General features: G+C 50.5%; 1 protein-coding gene across 1 annotated transcript in view; it reads right to left on the minus strand.

Moving 5' to 3' along the window:
- Positions 1–1,541: 1,541 nt before the first annotated feature.
- The window catches only part of LOC144141005 (uncharacterized), a 46,163-nt gene continuing 28,593 nt past the window's right edge, over positions 1,542–19,111 (minus strand). Inside the window, exon 3 of the mRNA XM_077672485.1 lies at positions 1,542–1,943. Within this exon, the coding sequence (XP_077528611.1) occupies positions 1,542–1,943 (402 nt within the window). The remainder of the gene's footprint in view (positions 1,944–19,111) is intronic.

Here is a 19,111-nt window from a genome sequence, read left to right on the forward strand (position 1 = left end):
GCGAAGCTCAAGGCCAAGCGGCTGCTGCGGAGTTGGAGGAAGAAAAGGTGAACGAGGCTCGAGCACAGAGGAGCGAGACGCAGCCAGGGAAGAAGGCGGACTGAACGGGGGCAAGGCTCTGTGCGACCTCACGGCAAGACGTCCGGTCTACGTGCCACAGTGAGGCAAGCCCGTCGCCAGTCTCCGCTACGGTTCCGGGCGTCGCCGCCAAGGACCGGGACATCGTCGCCAGCACGGGCCACCGTCGACCTGGCTCGGGCGTTCCGAATGGCGCGTGACCGGGCGCGAGGCGGGAGCAAGCCCGTCAGCGGACCTGGCTGAGAGTCTTCTGGCATCGGAACCTGTGGTGCCAACCTCGATGACGCGAACACTGCTACGAGGGCGACGTCGGCACCCGCATCCCTTACAACCGACTGTGAGCGTTTCCCGCCCTCGGGACGTTTACGCGGGGATGGTCGCGGATTTTGTAGTTGCGGGTGCTGGAGCGGGCCATTTGGGCTGTGTTCATTAGCTGAGTGTCTCTGTAACGTTTCGTGAATTCCTTTCGTCGTTGCTTGAACCTTCTGTGCTGCTGAGTCTGTAAATATATTGTCTTTTTCTCATCCGCACCAAGAGCGTCCCCTCCGTTTCGTGTGATCCGGCCCATTTCATTACATCCACAAGAGCAGTTACTTCCTGCCCGTCGATTAAAAAAGAAAGATCGGCGCTCACCACTTCATCGGCGCATTCTTCCCCTGTAGGCCGATCGACGGCCGGCGACATTAGAGGGTCTTGGACCTTCCATCGGCAGCAACCTTGCTTCCAGAGGTTGCTGGTTCTAGTTCCCCTGTGGGGACTTGGAGACCTCCCCCTTGACGCATCGTGAGAGCTTTGACGATTGAACGAAGTGTTCAAACGAGCTGGCGAGGGCGAGCGTGGTCACTGTCTCACAGACTGCTCTTGCTTCGCCGCGAGATAGGCGTCGATGTCAGGTTGTCGTTCCCCGAAACGAGGAGGGCGACGAGCGGCGGGTTAAAAACCGGCACGTCCCATCTCGCGGTATGGGCAGCGACGGTACACGTGACCCGCCTCACGGCAGTGGTAGCATAGCAGTGTTTGGTCTGCGGTGCACCATACGTTGGTCTTGCGTATCGGTGGCTGGAAGATTGGCTCAGTGCGAGACCATGTCCCAGAAGGTGGCTATCGTTGCGTTGGGAAAGAGGGCCGTGCAGACGACTGACGAGCCAGGGCATTCGCGTAGCTCAGTTGTAAAACTTCTGGGCTGGGTTCAGGTGGGACAATCGCCTCACGAATCTCTTCGCGACGACCTCAGTGATGGTAGCAATGGCTGGCTGCGAGAAACTTGCGGTAGGCTTTCTCAGTTTTTCTTGGACAATGCTCCGGACGAGGTAACGCAGCGAATTTTCGTTGGCTGGTGAAAGAATGGCGGCGTGCGCAGAAGTCGCATTGCCCATTCGGTTGTAATGGCGTCAGCGATGCCGTAGCGCTCGTTCGATGGGGGTAACTTCTTTTATAAACTGCGGCACAGTCTGTGGCGGGTTTCACACGAGTCTGGCAAAGAGCTGCTCCTTCACGACATGCATAAGGTACCGCAGCTTTCTCGGATCGGACATGTCGGGATCCGCTCGGCAGAAAAGATGCGCCATGTCCTCAGCGAACATTGGAACACTTTCGTGTGGCTTCTGCACGCGCGATTCAAGGAGCTGCAAGGCGCTGTCCCGACGATCTGCGTTCGGGAATGCCTCGCGAATGTCGTGGCCGAAGTCGTCCCACATTCGAAGGCTCGATTCATGGTTCTCCAACCATATACGGGCACCGTCCTCTAGCGAGTAGTAGACATTTCTTAGTTTGTGGACGGCATTCCAGAGGTTATATGAAGCGACTCGTTCGTACTGGTGCCAGTCGTCGACGTCTTCGTACATTTTGTCATGGAAGTTGGGTGGCTGCCGAGGTTGTTGGAAAATCACCTGTGAGTTGTTGGACTCCATGGTTAACGTTTCGCGAGCTTGACGCGCCTGAGCATTCCCTGGTAGGAGGCCGAATTTAGGGGTTAGGCCCAATAGGCGGCGGCTGCTGCGATGGACAGGCGTGTCGATGAGATAAGGATTGACGGGGCTAGATGAGCGGCTGCCGGTAGGACTGCTGGACATACCCCGCTCCTCCACCAGTGTTCCGTTGAAAGAAGTGCAGCAGGCGAAGTTAGGGCAAAGACAAACACAGATTTATTAAGCGAACTGATGCCTCTAGAAAAAAAGCCATGAAAAAGAAGTGGCCTCACGCGAAGCACTGATCAGCGAAATCAGCGTTCGAAAGCAAGAGCCGTTCCAGGAACTCTCCTACACGGGCCACGTGGAGGAAACTTTCGTCGTCATCGTCTTCATGGCTCCGTCTCATAGCAGACGCACTCGTGACCATATGCTTCTGCTGACAAAATCGTTGTTTGTACGATCATGGTTTTGGCTGCATTAAAATATGGACCATGAGCAGCGCAGGATAGCATAGTGGAGGTCTTGGAGGTGTCACTGTAAAATTATGCGCATGGGTATTTAAACTGAAGAGAAAGAAAGTGCTGCAGTATTGCAGCTCGTAGTACGCGTGTTTTATCAAGTTTGAAGAAAGAAAGGTCGGACAAAACAGGACAAACATTCCAAGGCGGTAAAATGTCTGAAAAGGATGATCTGTACACAACTAAAAACGAAGCGCTTAGATCCGAGGCTCGGTCTCTCACTCTAAGTGGAAAGGGCACAGGAACGGATGGACCATTCACAAACAGCAGAGATGTGGATGTATCCTTCAAACAGGATAAAAGGGATGGGTATTCAGCGATCAAACTTTAAAAGCATAAAGCAAGTCCATGTGCGTTCGCTGGTTCTCAAGGCTTCACTTGTTACACTCGAAATACAGGCTCTCGACAGGGCTAGTCCGAAAATTACCCTAAGATAGACGAAGCCCCAAGTGTAACACGGGGTCAAGCATTCAAACAGCTGTTTTAGTCGCCGACCCATACACCCCACTGCCATAGTCCAAACGAGAACCAACCAAAGCAATATACAAGCGCAACAGGAGTAGTTTGTCGGAACCGTAAGATTGGTGGGAAAGAACCTTAAGGATATGCATTGTTTTGAGACATTTATGCTTAAGTCTCTTGACGTGGGGAATGAATGTTTGTTTGGTCAAACGCAACACCTAAGAACTTGTGCTTCTTGTTCACAGGAAGTGACACGCCATTAAGAGTAATGTCTGGGTCTGGATGGACCACGCGCTTCTTGGAGAACACAACGCAGGAACTTTTTGCAGGATTCAATTTAAAGCCAACCTTTTTTGCCCAGCCGGCAAGTTTCTTTACACCAAGCTGGACTTGGCGTTCACAGTTTACATATTGCATGATTTATAGGATAACTTGATGTCATGTACATACATAGAATAAGAAGAGTTCATTTTTACTATGAACAGAGTGCAGATCAACACGCCACCTTGCGGCATGCCATTTTCTTGCAGTTGAACCTTTGATAGTACACAACCACCTCTAGCTCCAAATGTTCTGTCTGACACGTAACTAACGAGGATGTTTAGCATGTTGATGATGATGGTTGGATGTTAATGGCACAAGGCCAACTGGGGCAAAGGCGCCAAAACAGTGGTTAAATATGAGAGGTGAGAACGTAAACCCTAAAATCAGTAAGCAAGAACAAAAGTAAAATGAATAAAAAACATTGAGGAATGCTGGTGTATAAGGCCAGGTTCTGATCATGCGTGGTATGAAATCAAGTCTAAGAATTTAACTTCTGCTAAATATTTAAAAACGCGCTTGAGAGAAAATGTAGGATCATAAGAGAGGAAAAAGGATGGATGTAATGGGATGTGTTGTATGTAAAGTTGGGTGAAGTGTTTGTGTTGTGTTGTGTCGAGTGCTTTGCATTAGAGTAGTACCTGGATTACGGATAGAGCCTCTCCTCACCCACTACAAAGGGGTCTTGGAAATCCTGTGAGCAAGTGGGAGTGTGTTTTGAGTGTGGCCTATCCGTCCCCTAGGAAGGGCAACTTCAGTATGTCTACGGTGTTTGTCAGTGGTGTATTGTCCCAAGAGTGGCTTTATTATGTGTAGTTTGTTGTCTGTCTGTTGATTCCAGAGTGCTTGTCATGTTTCTCGAAGGTGGTGTCTGATGTGTGGCTTGAGGTCAGTGTAGGGTAGTGTTGGTATGTCCCGTGTATTTGTATGTGCAGCAGCAGCGGCCTTCTGATCCGCGGTCTCATTTCGAGAGATCCCAGAGTGGCCTGGAATCCAACACATGATCACTTCAACAGTTAATGCATACGCTGACATAATGGTTTTATACACTGCATTAGGAAAATGGTTTTTAGAAGACTTGTTGGATGATAATGAATGTACAACACTCAGTGAATCTGTGAAAATGAAAGACTTGGGTATTTGATGTTGGAATATGTGATTGAAAACAAGCAAAACTCCAAGGGCTTCCGCCGTAAAAATGCTGGTTTTCGAGTTCAAGGTCTCAGAGACTCTAAAATCGGGTCCGTGCGCCGCACACGACAGAGTAAGGGCAGTTTTTGATGCGTCACTATAAAATTCTGCACATTGATACTTATACTTCAGGGACAAGAAGTGCTGCAAAATAGCAGTTTGTGGTACCCTGGTTTAATCAATTTTCATGAAGGACAAGTTAGACATACAGGTTCAAGCTGCCAGGGTGATAAAACGTCAGCAAAAGAAGATGTGTAAATGTCTAAAAAGGACATGTTGAAATCCGAAGCTTCCAGCCTCACTCTATGTGCCCAGGCAGCACAGCAAGTCCGATTCTTGACCGGCCAATCTACGGCTGTTCTCCGGAATGCTCGGCCATCGGCAACAAACTGGCCAGCATTGAACATAAGATAAGCGGTTTGAATACGGCCTCCATCCTCTGCGCACCATTTCGGCAGCCAATGTTCTTAAGTTGGTCAGCTTTCACTCGTTAACCGTCAACACGGTTTCCCCTCGGCGGAAGTTACTCAGAAGTTATCGGGCGGATCAACCACCGGTGATGAACGGAACTTGCTCCAGCAACGTTCAATCAAAAGACAGGCGGCAGGTGTGCCGCCGCCGACTACTCGTTGTTGCTTGAAAGCGGGTTTGCAAAAGATGATCAGCTGTGCACGGCCACCAGGCGACCGCTTTGTTTCCGCTTGCAGGGGAACACGTTGTGAATGACTGTTGTCCAGCTCTAGAGTGCTCGTGTTTCGTAGGCAGCCGTTGTTCAAAAGTTGTTTTGGAAACGTACGTTATCCGGTCCGCTTATGAATCTGCACGCTCCTGCTGTTCGAAAGTTGAACGGCTGGCGTCTGTCTAATGTCTAGCACCACCCGTACCAATCACCGGAATTCCGAAGGTCATGCGGGGACACGTGCCCAGCCACCAAACAGTGTGCTGTATATACACGTGCACTCATGGACAAATGAACCAGGACACAAAAATATTAACCGAATAGGCTAAATCGAACATAATCGATAGTGAAGACAAAATAAGGGCTTGCTAGTGGTATATTTGGAAAGGCACATTTTCTCTCTAGTGTTGTGACATGTGTTCGCGCTTTGTGGATATCCTGCTTGCCACTTTGGAAACACGTGATGCTAAGGATAAGCTGAAATGCTGCTGCAAATGATCGACGAACGGCGGTGTTTTCCAGTGCCTGGACAAAGAAGTTCATTTTTGCTAGCCATTTTCTTGCGCGACTAAAGTTCGGTGCAGAAACGTTTTACGGCTCCATTTGCCGCTTCCGCTTCACTCTCACGGTGTGGTTCGCGGAAGCTAAATTCAATTCACTGATGCTGACGACGCTCGATATGTCTAGCGTTGCTGGTGGACAGGTGGTAGGCGCAGCGGAGGCGGCGTGGAAGTCTGAAATCATTGTAGGTGCTGTTGATAACATCGTGAGGGATGGAGATGTTTCGTAGCGTATGCAGGTTTTTATCGCACGAGCTCCGTTTATACAGGGTGATCAAAGTTGCGTGGACATGTATTTTTTTAAAATAGGCGCTTAGATTTACGCGAAGACCACCTCTACAGTGAGGTTATGATCCCAGGAGGACACAGAATTAGGAGGTAATTATTGATGTAGGTGGTGTAATTAACTAAAATTGATAAATTACCGTTTTAGGGGCTGCAGTAACCAGGCATGATTGTATTGGAAAGTTATCCGCAATCATGTTTCTACGCAGTTTCAAGTGACAGAATTCTTCTAGCGCAGCCGTAGTCCGAGATATAAAACGGCGAAGTTTAATTGCCGTTCGCATGATTACGCATGTTAGAAGTCAAGACCGGCGCCTAGCCCCTCCCGTTTGTTCTGTGTTTCGATAGTGGTTCCTAGTACAGCAGATTGCAATACCGCTAGCCAAGAATAATTGGGTGGAAGTTATCACTTTTTCCTGCGCCTCCACCACTTTGTCGAACTAAACACCGTACACAGTAGGCACGTCACACAAGGGGGAGCTTTGCGCCCGTGCAGACTGTCTTACATGCGTAATCATGCGAATGGCAATTAAACTCCGCTGTTAGATATCGCAGAGTACGGATGCACCAGAAGATTTCTGCCAATTGAAACTGCCTAGAAACCTGATTGCGTCTAACTTCTCAATATGCTTGGTTACGGTAGCCACTGAAAAGATATTTTGGTCAATTTTAGTAATTAAGGCTCCGAAATCAATAATTACATCCTATTTATGTGTCCCCCTGGGCACATAACCTCCCTGTAAAAATCGCCTTCGCGTAAACCTAAGCTCCTATTTTTATAAAAACCTGTAGGCTGGGCGGTTTCACCACACTATCATGTGTTTCGATGGCTCGGCTACTTTGAACAAGGCAAAATACCATATGCGACTGCTCAACTTTTCGGAGCTAAAACGTCCCTTGAGAAGAAAGGAAACATGGAAACAGTTTGAAAACCTGAGCTTTGTAAGAAAAGCGTTTTCCCATTTTTATTTTTATCTAATTTCTGGCTGAAAACCTTTCCTAATGCTTTCTCGGCTTCTGTTTTATTGGAAAATATTTCTTTTCTCTAACCAATTTGTAGTTCAGTAGCACCTCGGCTGAACGCGCGAAAGTTGTGCGCTCTCACCTTGAGTGGGGTGCGGCTCACGGTGTTCTGTTTGGGGGCCTTCGCTTCATCACAGGGTGTGGAATTTTCTTTTCTCTGCAACGTGGAGGGGTCTATTTCCCGTCTGGTGCCGCAAAAAAGCAAGCATCCCTGCGTAGTCGCAAGCGCGTGCTCAGTCTGGTAGGGTGTTTTCACAGTAACGAACTTTTGTTGTCGAGTGATGTCGTTGAACGGTGACTATTTAGTCGGACACTGAAACTGCTTGCGCACTCAAAGCACAACTGAACGCCCAAAACTCTAAGTAAAGGTTCACTCTTAGAAGAGGTTGGTACACAGCCTTGACGAACAGGAAATGCAGAAATAAGCTGTGAAGTTGACCAGCGACAGCAAATAGGACAGCCATGGCCGTATTTACGTTGTTTAGGCCATGCCAGGGGTGCATAATCAGCGAAATTGAAGATAGTGCGGTTGGTTTTTCCGCGTCTTTCACAGTGATTTGCGCATCCACCGCTTCACGTGCACGTGTTTTATTTGGCTCAGGTATTCCTGGCCGTGTAATCTAAACAATGTGCATATTTACTTCCACTGCTCCAAGAGTGTTGTAGGGTCTCTTTAAAGCAAGATACATTGCACATTACCAGTGTAAATATCTGTAGGTGCCTCGAACTGCCTTTCAAGTTTCGTGACATTGGGAGCTGTACAGAGGTGTAACTCGTCCTTTTTCTTTTTGTTATGTGGTGCAGGTGCTCCTGAGCACGGCCGTTGTGGTTTGCTTTCGAACTCTGTCCATGACAACAGAAGCGGTTGCATCAAATGGAAGCAGCATCACTGTAGGAGCAGCAATTGAGAAAATAAATCTGCACCACATTTTGTTTTCAACAGTCTGTCAGTTGCTGAATTTATTTGTTTACTTAAAAGCACGAATGACTGCTGTTACGAGGCTATCAATTCGGCACTTGAATGTAGAAACAGCTCGACTATACCCATTGTACGGCTGGATGAAAGCTGCAGCACCAAAATTAATATGCCTCCTGCAGTGGAACGGCCAGAAGAGTATGTTGCATGGCTAGAGTTCAACCATGGCTGAGCGGCTCTGGTTCAACAGCTGGCCCTCAAGCAAGGCTAAATAGCCGTCGTCTGTAAAAGTTGAACGGCCATGGGTTGTTAAAGGTTGAACGGCCACCGGCCAATAAAATAACGCAAGACGACGGCAAAGTCTGGCGGCCGAAGGGCGGTTGTAGGCCCATTTGTCGGTGCTTTGGTCAAAGGTGAGCAGCTGTTCAGCTTACACCGGGGAACTTTCAGCGCACGGCCAATGCCCACTTTTAAGTGCGGGCTCCATCAGAGTGTAACTCTGATGGAGCAACGGCCGAGCGGAAACAGAAATGCTTGTGTGCTTGGGTGAGAACGGCGAAGGAACGGACGGGCAATTTACGAACAGTGGCGATGTGGATGTATCAATAAAACAGGTTTAAAAGTATGGTTATTCAACGATGAAAGTTGAAAAGCGTAGACAAAGTCCATGTACGTTCGTTGGTCCTCAAGGCACCACTTATTACATTCAACATATAGGCTCTGGACCGGGGTAGTGCGGAACGTACACGACGCAAGGCGCAGGCCCAAGTGGAATACTGGATCAAGACTTTTTAGGGTTGTTTTTGATGCCGACCAATACACGACACTGCCGTCGTCTAACCAAGACCTGACCAAGGCGGTAAAGACCCGGAGAAGCAGTTCTTTGTCGGCACCATAGGATTGGTGGGAGAAGACCTTGAGAACGTTTAGTGTTTTGAGGCATTTATGTTTAAATGCTTTGATGTGTGGGATGAACGTGAGCTTTTCGTCAAATATGACACCTAAAAACGTGTGCTCCCTTTTAACAGAAATAGATGCACGGTTAAGCGTAATCTCAGGGTCTGCATTAATCCCGCGCTTGCGGGAGAACACAACACAAGTACTTTTGTACGGGTTTAGTCTAAACCCGTTAATGTCCGCCCAGCGAGCAGGTTTCTTAACATCGAGCTGTACTTGACGTTCGCAAATTGACAGGTTACAGGATTTAAAAGATATTTGCACATCATCTACATAGATGGAACCGAAAACGGCGGTAATGCCTTTCGGAGGGAGTTCATCTTACCTATAAACAACGTGCATCTTAGAACTCCACCTTGCGGCACACCACTATCTTGCAAATATACATTGGAAAGTGCACTGCCAACCCTCACTCGAAAGGTTTCTTCTGCCAAATAACTACAAAGAGTGTTCATCATGCTGCTGTAGACACCAAATGTCTTAAGGTCCCTGAGTATGCCGTAACGACAGGCTGTATCATAGGCTTTTTTCAATATCGAAAAATACAGTAAGGCAGAACTGGTTGTGGAAAAATGAATCTTTCATGTAGGATTCCAGTGCAACAAGTTGATCTTTGGTAGATCGCCCCACCCTGAAAACGGCGGTAATGCCTTTCGGAGGGAGTTCATCTTACCTATAAACAACGTGCATCTTAGAACTCCACCTTGCGGCACACCACTATCTTGCAAATATACATTGGAAAGTGCACTGCCAACCCTCACTCGAAAGGTTTCTTCTGCCAAATAACTACAAAGAGTGTTCATCATGCTGCTGTAGACACCAAATGTCTTAAGGTCCCTGAGTATGCCGTAACGACAGGCTGTATCATAGGCTTTTTTCAATATCGAAAAATACAGTAAGGCAGAACTGGTTGTGGAAAAATGAATCTTTCATGTAGGATTCCAGTGCAACAAGTTGATCTTTGGTAGATCGCCCCACCCTGAAGCCTGCCTGGCCGCCCTCGAAAAGACCATTGTACTCCACAAAGTACACGAGCTTACGGTTTATGATCTTCTCGAGGAGTTTACACAGGCATCTTGTCAGGGCGATGGGACGATAACTTGCGGCAGAGGAAGGTTCATTCCCTTCCTTCAGAAAGGCCACAACTATGGCCACCTTCCAACACCTTGGAAGCTGCATCGAAAGCCTTATTCTGGTGCAGAGGTGTAGGAGGTCTCAAGAGTGTCTGCGTATAGGTGTTCTATCATGGTGTTTTTAATGCTGTCTGCCCCTGGAGGTGAAGGCTTACACGTGGCAAGAGCAACCTTCAGCTCATAAAGTGTGAATTCAGAGTTGTAAGCAGAATAAGACTTGTCCCTGTTTCGTAACCGCTTCTTTTCTGCGGGTGTTTTTTGTTGCATGAAAGTATTAATGTAGTGTGCTGAGCTGGATACGAGCTGGAAGTGTTGTGCGAGTGTGTTAGCCTAGTCTACCAGTGTGTCCCCTGTTGTACTAACCAGGGGCAGGCTGTGTGTCTGCTGTCCTTTTAGTTTTCGTATTCGTGTCCAGACTTTGTGTGTGTCTGTGTATGAATTGATGGAAGTGAGGACGGTGCGCCAACTCTCCCTTTTCGCCTCACGACGCACTCGCTTCCAAACAGCCTTTGCCCGTTTAAAAGAAATGAGGTTATCTGACGTTGGGTAGCGGCGAACGACACCCCACGCCTTGTTGTGGGCCTCTGGCGCCCGCCTACAGTCCTCATTCTACCACGGCCTCCTTTGGTTGCACGGAGCGCCGGAGGCGTGGGGAATGGACTTTTTGGCCGTGTCGAGGATGTGCGCCATGAAGAGTTGGGCTACTTCCTCCACGTGTAGGTGTTTTATGGATGTGTGGTGTAGTTGAGATGTTTGTGTGAAGGTGCTTCAGTTTGCTTTTGATTCATTAAACCTTTTATGGGAAGATGGACTGCTCGGGCCTGTACCAATATACGTTATTGAAGTGGTCTTTACCATATGGGTCAGTGACACAACCCACTCGAAACATGGAAAGAGAACTGCAAAACCAATAGCCAAGTCAAGATGTGAGTATGTATTGTGTGCTAAGTTAAGGTATGTAGGCTGTTTTTTTTTGTTGAATAGCCATGCTCCAGAGAATATAAGAAACTTCTCTATCAGGCGACCTCGGGCATCCGTTTTGGAGAAGCCCCAAAGTGAGTTGTGCGCATTAAGGTCGCCTGTTAGGTTGTATGGTTCCGGCAGCTGGTCAACCAGTGCCTGAAAATCGGAGCTCAAAAGTGCAAAATAAGGAGAGATGTAAATGGAGCTTACCGTTATCAACCTAATAAATATTATCGTACAGATTGCTACAGCCTCAAGGACAGTGTTTAAAGAGAGAGGGTGTTATGGTAATGATTTCCGGGCGACAATGGCCCCACCCACTGAAGAGTGTGTGCAGCCAACCCTATCCTTTCTGAATACCATGTACCTTGTGGGCTACCTCGGCGCAGTGAGTGGTGCGCATGCGCGCAGGACGCCCTCAGGGCACACAGCATTACACACGACGAAGCCCTGGTAGTTCACAGCCGGCAGGAGATTCCAATCTTCTACGCAGAATGCGCGCGCAGCATAGGCAGATAGTGGCGCCCATAAGAGGGGGCCATACAAGCCGAGGGGGCGGTCAGTCGCGCGTAGTCTAGCGGTGCTTTTTGACCAGTGGAAGCGAGTGACAAGAGGCGCGTACCTACTCTGACGGAAGGACAGCAGCACGACGCAAGGTCGCCGAGGAAAGCGAGTAAGTGTCCGCTTCGCTTGACCACGGCTGGTTGAATGGTCGAAGCTCCCCGACAAGCGAGTTCAGGATAGCGCCTTCTTTGCTGGTGATCACTGTTCCACTGCTCCGCCCAGCCACCTGTTATCACGAGATGGTGCCTGTCGGCTCGTTATCCTAGGGTTTCGTTCTGTTATTTTCACTGGCCTGGGTAAAGGCCGGCTAATTTTGTGTTTTTATTCTCGGGGCGTTGAATAAAACTTGTTCGTTTATTACTGCCATGTCTTGGTGTTTCCTCATCACGCGAAACGCGGCTCACGTACCCACTTTACAAGAAGGCTAGTTCCTTCACTGGCGCCCAACGTGGTTTTTTGCGTCGAGCCTCGGTTCGTTTTGTGAGGATCATCAGCCAGTTAGGGGACTCGTAGTTATTTCGACTTGCGGGTAGTGCCTGGGGTAACTCGGCTTCAGTGGTGTTGGGGTACTGTTGCCTTATCGCGTCGTTCCCGTGCTAACAGCGATCATAAGGTGTGCCAGACACTAGGAGTGCTACTAAGGAGGCGGCAAAGACGGAAGCTCCGAAGGTCGACCCCTCACCAAAATCCTCGCAGGATATTTTGAAGGACCCAATGCCGACGGCCAACCCAGGAGACAACCAATCCCATGGCAGTGAGACCAAAACGGAAAACCCCACGGAGGAAACCCAATTGGTGGCAATGATGGGGCAATTATTCGCACTGCTTACACAGCAAACCCATTTCATTGGCACAATGCAAACTAGGTTCACCGAGCAAACGAATGAAACGGCAAAGATACAGGAAGCCTATTTACAACGGCTGTCAGACGTCGTGCACGCCCATATCGGCCATGCAGGGTCTCCTGTGGCAGCTACGCCCACTCCGGCCGCCACAGAACTGGCCAGACTAAACCCCAGGCTTCACATTGCAGTCCCGGCGTACGAAGGTCACACGGACTCAAAATCGGCGGTCGATTTCCTGGGAGCGATGGAGGACTACCGCAGCGCCGAGGCGCTCCCTCACGAGTTCTTGCTACAGCGCGTCTTACCCGTTGCCCTGACGGGCTCGGCGGCTCGGTGGCGCCGCCGTCAAACATTTGCAAGTTGGGTGAACTTCAAGGAACAGTTCCAAGAAGAGTTTCTGCCTCTAGATTATGCCATCCGTATGAAGGACGAACTGGTATACAGGGCTCAAAGAGAGGACGAAACGCTCATAGAGTACATCCGCTATTTCCAAGAGCTTCATGAACGCGCGGACCCAAACGTTCCGTCGTCGGAAAAAGTCATGAGGGCAATACGGCAATACTATCCTCGCTTCCAGCCTTTTCTGGGTAGCCACAGCTTACCCACCATGGACTCTCTGGCAAAAAAGGCATCGATCATTCAGGCCGAAATGGCGTCTTGGGGCACATCGGCGGGAGCTCTCACAAGCTCGGCAATGGGATCACCAAGCATGGCCCCGCAGCCGGCGGACCAATATGGCCAGACGGCTGCGCTTACCCGAGCAGCGCACGAAACCGCACCGAGCACGGGACGGCCCAATTGTTCCGGCGGAGGCCCTAAAGACTCAAGGCCAGCTTGCTATCGGTGTGGGGGTCGTGGCCACTTTCAGAGACAATGCCCCAGACCACCCGATTCGGAGCTCCGGCCGGGAAACCAAGGCAGCCGGCAATGGTGTGCAACCGTTGCCGGCTGTCATCCAGAGTCTACGGGATACCGCAATATGCGTCGGGCCGAGCTGACGGACCCCAAGGAACGGTGGAAAATGAGCGGAAGAGAGAATGGAGGAACCGCACGTCCTTCCAAAAGCTCAGACAACGGCCACAGCAGGAGACTACAAATACGATCGGTATGAGGCGAAGGATACCAACTAAGCCACCAGGCACATGGATGTCACCGCAGCCGTCGACGAACCTCCGTCGGAACAGAAACGTACCCACGGTACCTACATGGGCTGCTCAACCATTGTATAACAGGCCGTTACCCAGGAAAACCCGCATTTTTTGGTCATCCCGGTATGCAGCACTAACAGAGTCAAGCGGCGTTCCCGTTCCAGCTCTTACACACCCCAAGAAACCCCATCAGAATGGTCGCAGAAACGGTCGTCAGCATGCGTCCATCGTATATCAGCAACTTCAAAGGCCCGAGACCTCAGCAGCACCCGAACCGAGGGCAATTCCGGTCATAGGGCTGCCAGCTTTCTGGCCTACAACAACACAGCCAGACACAGAAGGCCTGAAACAACAAGACTTCGAGGAACAGTCGCCCTTCAGTAGTAACGTCACTGGAGGGCCGCTAGCCAATACAGAGACATGGGTAGCGAACAAAGTGGTCGCGGAAACGAGCCCGAGGGGCGACCTTCCAGCATTTCAAACCCTGCAGGCGTCGCATAGGAGCACCAATCCAATGAGCAACCTGCCTTCGGAATTCAGACTGCGGGGCAACGAGCCAGAAAAGATGCCCTGTATTAACATCCAGGTGGCAGGAATGGACGTACCTGCACTTTTGGATACGGGGGCCACAAGTTCGGTGTTTGGAGACGACATTAAGAATGGTTGCAAAAGAAAAAACTTGACTCTGCGCCAAGTAAACACAACAGTGCGCATGGCCGCCAACCAAGCCGTGTCGGCACTAGTGGCGGCGAGGCTCACCGTAACCGCAGATGCACGGAAGCACCGACAGCGATTTTTGCATATCCCCGGTGTTTGTTGCCCAGCAATCCTAGGATGGAATTTTATCGTGAAGGCAGGGATAAAATTGACCTCAGAGCCGGTAACTATTGCTACCAGACCGACCACACACCGATCAAAATTGGAGCAAGTTCGCCGGAATCGTTACTCTAACTTCGCACGGAAGTCACCCCTTCCGGGCCACCCAGCAAAGCAGAGGGCTTAGAGACGGTGTTGAAGACGTTTAAAGGACGAGCAGACCAAAAGGTAAAACTGGCGACTGTACTCGAACCATTTGCAGCAATGTTTATGGAGACCCCCCGAACCATCAACGTGTTAAAGCATCGCATCGACACGGGTAACGCTCGACCCATCCGGTTTAATCCGAGGCCCTTGAGCGTACACAAGCAGGGACGCTTAGACGGGGCCCTACAAGAAATGTTGAACAGCGGAGCGGTACAACCTTCAAAAAGCCCGTGGGCATTTCCAATCGTCCTAGCAGAGAAAAAGGATGGAAGCACTCGCCTTTGCGCGGACTATCGGCGCTTAAACGCAATCACTACAAGAGACTCGTACCCGTTCCCATCGATCGATGCAGTCATGTACTCGCTCGGATCGTCGAAAGTCTTCACGACGCTCTATTGCAGCTGCGGCTTTCTACAGATCCCCCTAGACAAAGCGGATAAGGAGAAAACTGCTTTTATCTGCAGCAGAGGACTTTTCGAATTCGTCAGATTGCCTTTCGGGTTGTCCAATTCCCCAGCAACATTTCAGCGTGCAATGGATATCATACTTGGCGATGCCAAATTCAACTACGCCATGGCATACATGGACGACGTGGTTGTGTTTTCAGATAACATGGAAGATCACCTGGGAAAGCTTCAAACGGTTCTTCGGCGCATGCAGAATGCAGGACTGACAGTTAACCCTCGAAAAGCACAGCTCGCCAAGGACAAGATTGACCTCCTGGGTTTCGTTGTCGGGCCCGGCACGGCGAAACCCAATGAAGACAAACTACAGGCCATACTGCAATTCCCGCGCCCCACCGACGAGAAGAGCTTGCAACGCTATTTGGGAATGGTTGGCTTCAACAGACACTTCATCCATAATTGCTCCGAACTTTCCAGGCCGCTCCACCAGCTACTTCGAAAAGGCGTCGGCTGGTCTTGGACAAACGAAGAGGAACAGGCGTTCCGCACACTTTCCAAAGCGGTCGCGGACACCGCTACACTACGTCTGCCTGATCTCAACCGTCCCTTCGTTGTTCAAACAGACGCAAGTGATTACGGAGTGGGCGCAGTTTTGCTCCAAGAGCACCATGGCATACTATGCCCTCTGGCATTTGCAAGTCACAACCTCTCGGGAGCAGAGCGGAACTACTGCGTTACAGAAAAAGAGTGCCTCGCTATCCTATTCGCACTCAAGAAGTTTGACATGTACCTAGACGGAGCGAAATTCACAATACAGACCGTTATGAGGCTTTGCCATAACTATCACGCTTGCAAAACCCCGTGGGTCGTTTAGCCCGATGGGCGCTAACTTTACAGAAGTATGACTATACGGTGCAGTACAAGAAAGGCAACAGCAACGAGGTGGCCGATGCCCTGTCCCGCGCGCTGTTGCCAGGCAGAGAGCAGGCAACCCCAGAAGCGCACGCTATTACACTCCACAGCGAAGCATGGGGAAGTTTAATCACCCATGAACAACTGTTACAAGAGCAGCTGAGTGACGAGGAGTGCAGGCGCATTTTCCTCTCGCTTGCCAACGACGATGCCGCAGACGATACAGCTGCGAACAAGCTTCATGACTGCTACGTACGGAGCAAGGAGGGTTTACTTCGCCGCTACATCCTTGCTTGCGAAAACGACGGTGGGGAATCACCCTTTCGTGTTTTCGTGCCTGCAAACCTGCGCAGAGCGTTCCTTGAATACTACCACAACTCTGCCCTGGCAGGACATAGCGATGGCCAGAAAACCTACGAAAAACTGGCCGGCTTGGCAACCCGGCCTCGGATGGGACGAGACGCCATGAAGTATGCGCAAACCTGCTCAATCTGCCAGTCAGCAAAGCCAAGAGGAGGAAAACCTCCGGGATTCATGAAGTCGGTGGAGAGCCATTACCCGTGGAAGACCGCTGCATGTGATGTGATGGGCCTTATCCTAGATCAGGAAAGGACAATCGCTACCTACTCGTTATCACGGACCACTTTTCTAAGTGGGTTGAAATGTACGCACTACGTAGGCTGGATTCAAAGATCATCTGGGAGAAACTGCTGGAAACGTTTGCCCGATTCGGATTCCCAGCGCAGCTTATAACGGATAATGCCACCTACTTCACGAGCAAAACACTCAGTGACACTTGCAGTGCTTTAGGCGTGAAACACAAGAAGACCACCCCGTACCACCCCAAGCCAACATCACGGAGCGCGTGAACAGAAACCTGAAGGCCATTCTGGTGGCGTTTACTGAAAAGCACAAAGACTGGGACAGCCGTCCCACGGAGATGGCTTTTACTACACACACGACCATCAACAGGTCCACACAATTTAACGCCAGCCACTTTGCTTTTTGGGCGGGACATACAATTCCCCATCGAGAATTCACTCCAGTGTGTACCCGAATCAACACCCCTTAACTACAACAAGTACGCGCAACACCTACGCACCCGCCTGTGCGAGACATTGCGTGAGGCCAGAGAAAATTAGGATCTGGCGCGGCTTGAACAACGTCTTCAGTACGACAAGAAAACACGATCACTACAATTTGCAGAGGGCGACAAGGTGCTGCGTAAAACACACCCTCTTAGCAGCGCCGCTAAGCCATTTGCGGCTTCCCTCGCCAAGCGTTGGGAGGGACCGTATAGCGTAACTAAGTGTCTTTCCCCCTTATCATATATGATCCGTAAGCCCAGCGGCCGGCAAATCGGACCCATGAGCGTGAATGACCTCAAGGCATACCACACACGTCATGATTTTCAGGAGTAACGCAATACAGTTCGGCGCTCGGGCACATCCAACGGAATGCCTAGGACTATTGATTTTGGTCGGGAAATCATCCCTGTATTTTTAAACGGCAGAGCATGCACTCATGTTCACTCCAAAACTTGTCTCCGCAAGATACCGGGGTAGAACCTTCATGGATCCGGTGTTCGCCGGTCCCAGCCACCCCCACGTCGATACCATGGGCGTGGATTCCACGCTGGGAGGGGCCGGTATCACGCGCCAAGGCACCACCATGAGATTGCACACACGAGCAGGCCTCCGCCGAGATACCACAGACCAACACACGGCGCCCGGGCAACCAGGCACGTGGCGACCTGGTGCCACATCGGCGGCGGTGCAGAGGGTTCATACACCTCCAGGTCCAGTTGGGACACGCAGCCTCGACCCGCCAGAGGCGCCCTACCCGCTCCTGCACCCTTCACGGGAAGAAGCCGGGACGACCTGCGCCGCATAGATCCTCTCAGACCGCTACGAGAGGAAGCCTTCGTGCAATGGTGCGCTCTCTGCGCACAATGCGTGGTGTCGGAATCCGCGCACGAGTCCTCCGAAACGAACCGGGAACGGCTTCGGCTACAGGCAACTTTACAACAAGCGTTGGCCCCCGGACCGCAGCATGAAGCCACCCGCTGCCTCCTGCAGGAACTCGCCGCGGCACTACAGGACCCCGGTGACGCGAGAATGGGGCAACAGATCGCGCTACATCCTCGGGAAAACGCCTTGCAAGGGGAAGACTTAGTCGATGTGGAGGACGAAGTGTAGACCACCTAAATAATTGCCAATGGCATGTGCCCCTTCTCATTTTTCTTGTTTGTTTTCCTTCGTTATCCTCGAATGTAATTTTTTTCTTCTTCCGTTCTCGGGAATAAAAGCCATACCCAAAAGCCACACGGCGTGTGGTCTTCGAGGGGGGCGAGTGTGGGCCACCTCAGCGCAAAGAGTGGTGCGCATGCGCGCAAGACGCCCGCAGGGCACAGAGCATTACACACGACGAAGCCCTGATAGTTCACAGCCGGCAGGAGATACCAATCTTCTACGCAGAATGCGCGCGCAGCATAGGCAGATAGGGGCGCCCAAAAGAGGTGGCCAGACAATTCGAGGGGGCGGCCAGTCGCGCGTAGTCGAGTGGTGGTGCAAGGTAAATATAAATGGTAGCGAAGGTTCGGGAAAAAAGCGGTTCAGAACCTATTGCCAGCGACATCAGCATGGGGGCTTATGGGAGTGGCGATTGAAGCGCGACTAGGTGAGGAGGGAACAAGCACTAGTAACAAAAAACCAAGTTTTGTTCAACAATAAAACAACATTTATATTTTACGAACTATACTTATTTCTCAATAACATTTATTTAGGCACAGTATATAAATCATTTATGAAAATGCTGTTCATGCTCAAAAACCTTTTTTGTAGCGCCCTCTGAAGAATGGCACATGTCATTGCTCTGTTATGCAGTCCTTGTAGTGATCGGAAAGGCGCTCCTAAAGTTCGTCTGCTAGGAAACGCCCCTCGCGTGTTTTGGTGGTGCGCATTTGCATTCGTTTTTCCTTGTTAATTTCGTGTGCACTAAATTTTTGCGGTGCGTGGAGTTGCGAGATGCGTTGTATCGTCGGTGAACACGTGTAGTACCGTCCCCGGCGGGCACGGTGAACTACGGGACGATGCTGCCAACGGTTGGAGCGGAGCGCTTTCGTCGGTACCTACAGAAACGATGTGCTGTACAAGGTTGCAGCAGCGACTCCCGTACACATGGCGTTTTACTGCACCATTTTCCTCTCATTTCCACAGG

The sequence above is a fragment of the Haemaphysalis longicornis genome, unplaced genomic scaffold, assembly GCF_048455015.1.
Source record: "Haemaphysalis longicornis isolate Haplotype H1 unplaced genomic scaffold, Haemaphysalis longicornis Haplotype H1 scaffold_59, whole genome shotgun sequence".
Classification (NCBI taxonomy): Eukaryota; Metazoa; Arthropoda; class Arachnida; order Ixodida; family Ixodidae; genus Haemaphysalis; species Haemaphysalis longicornis.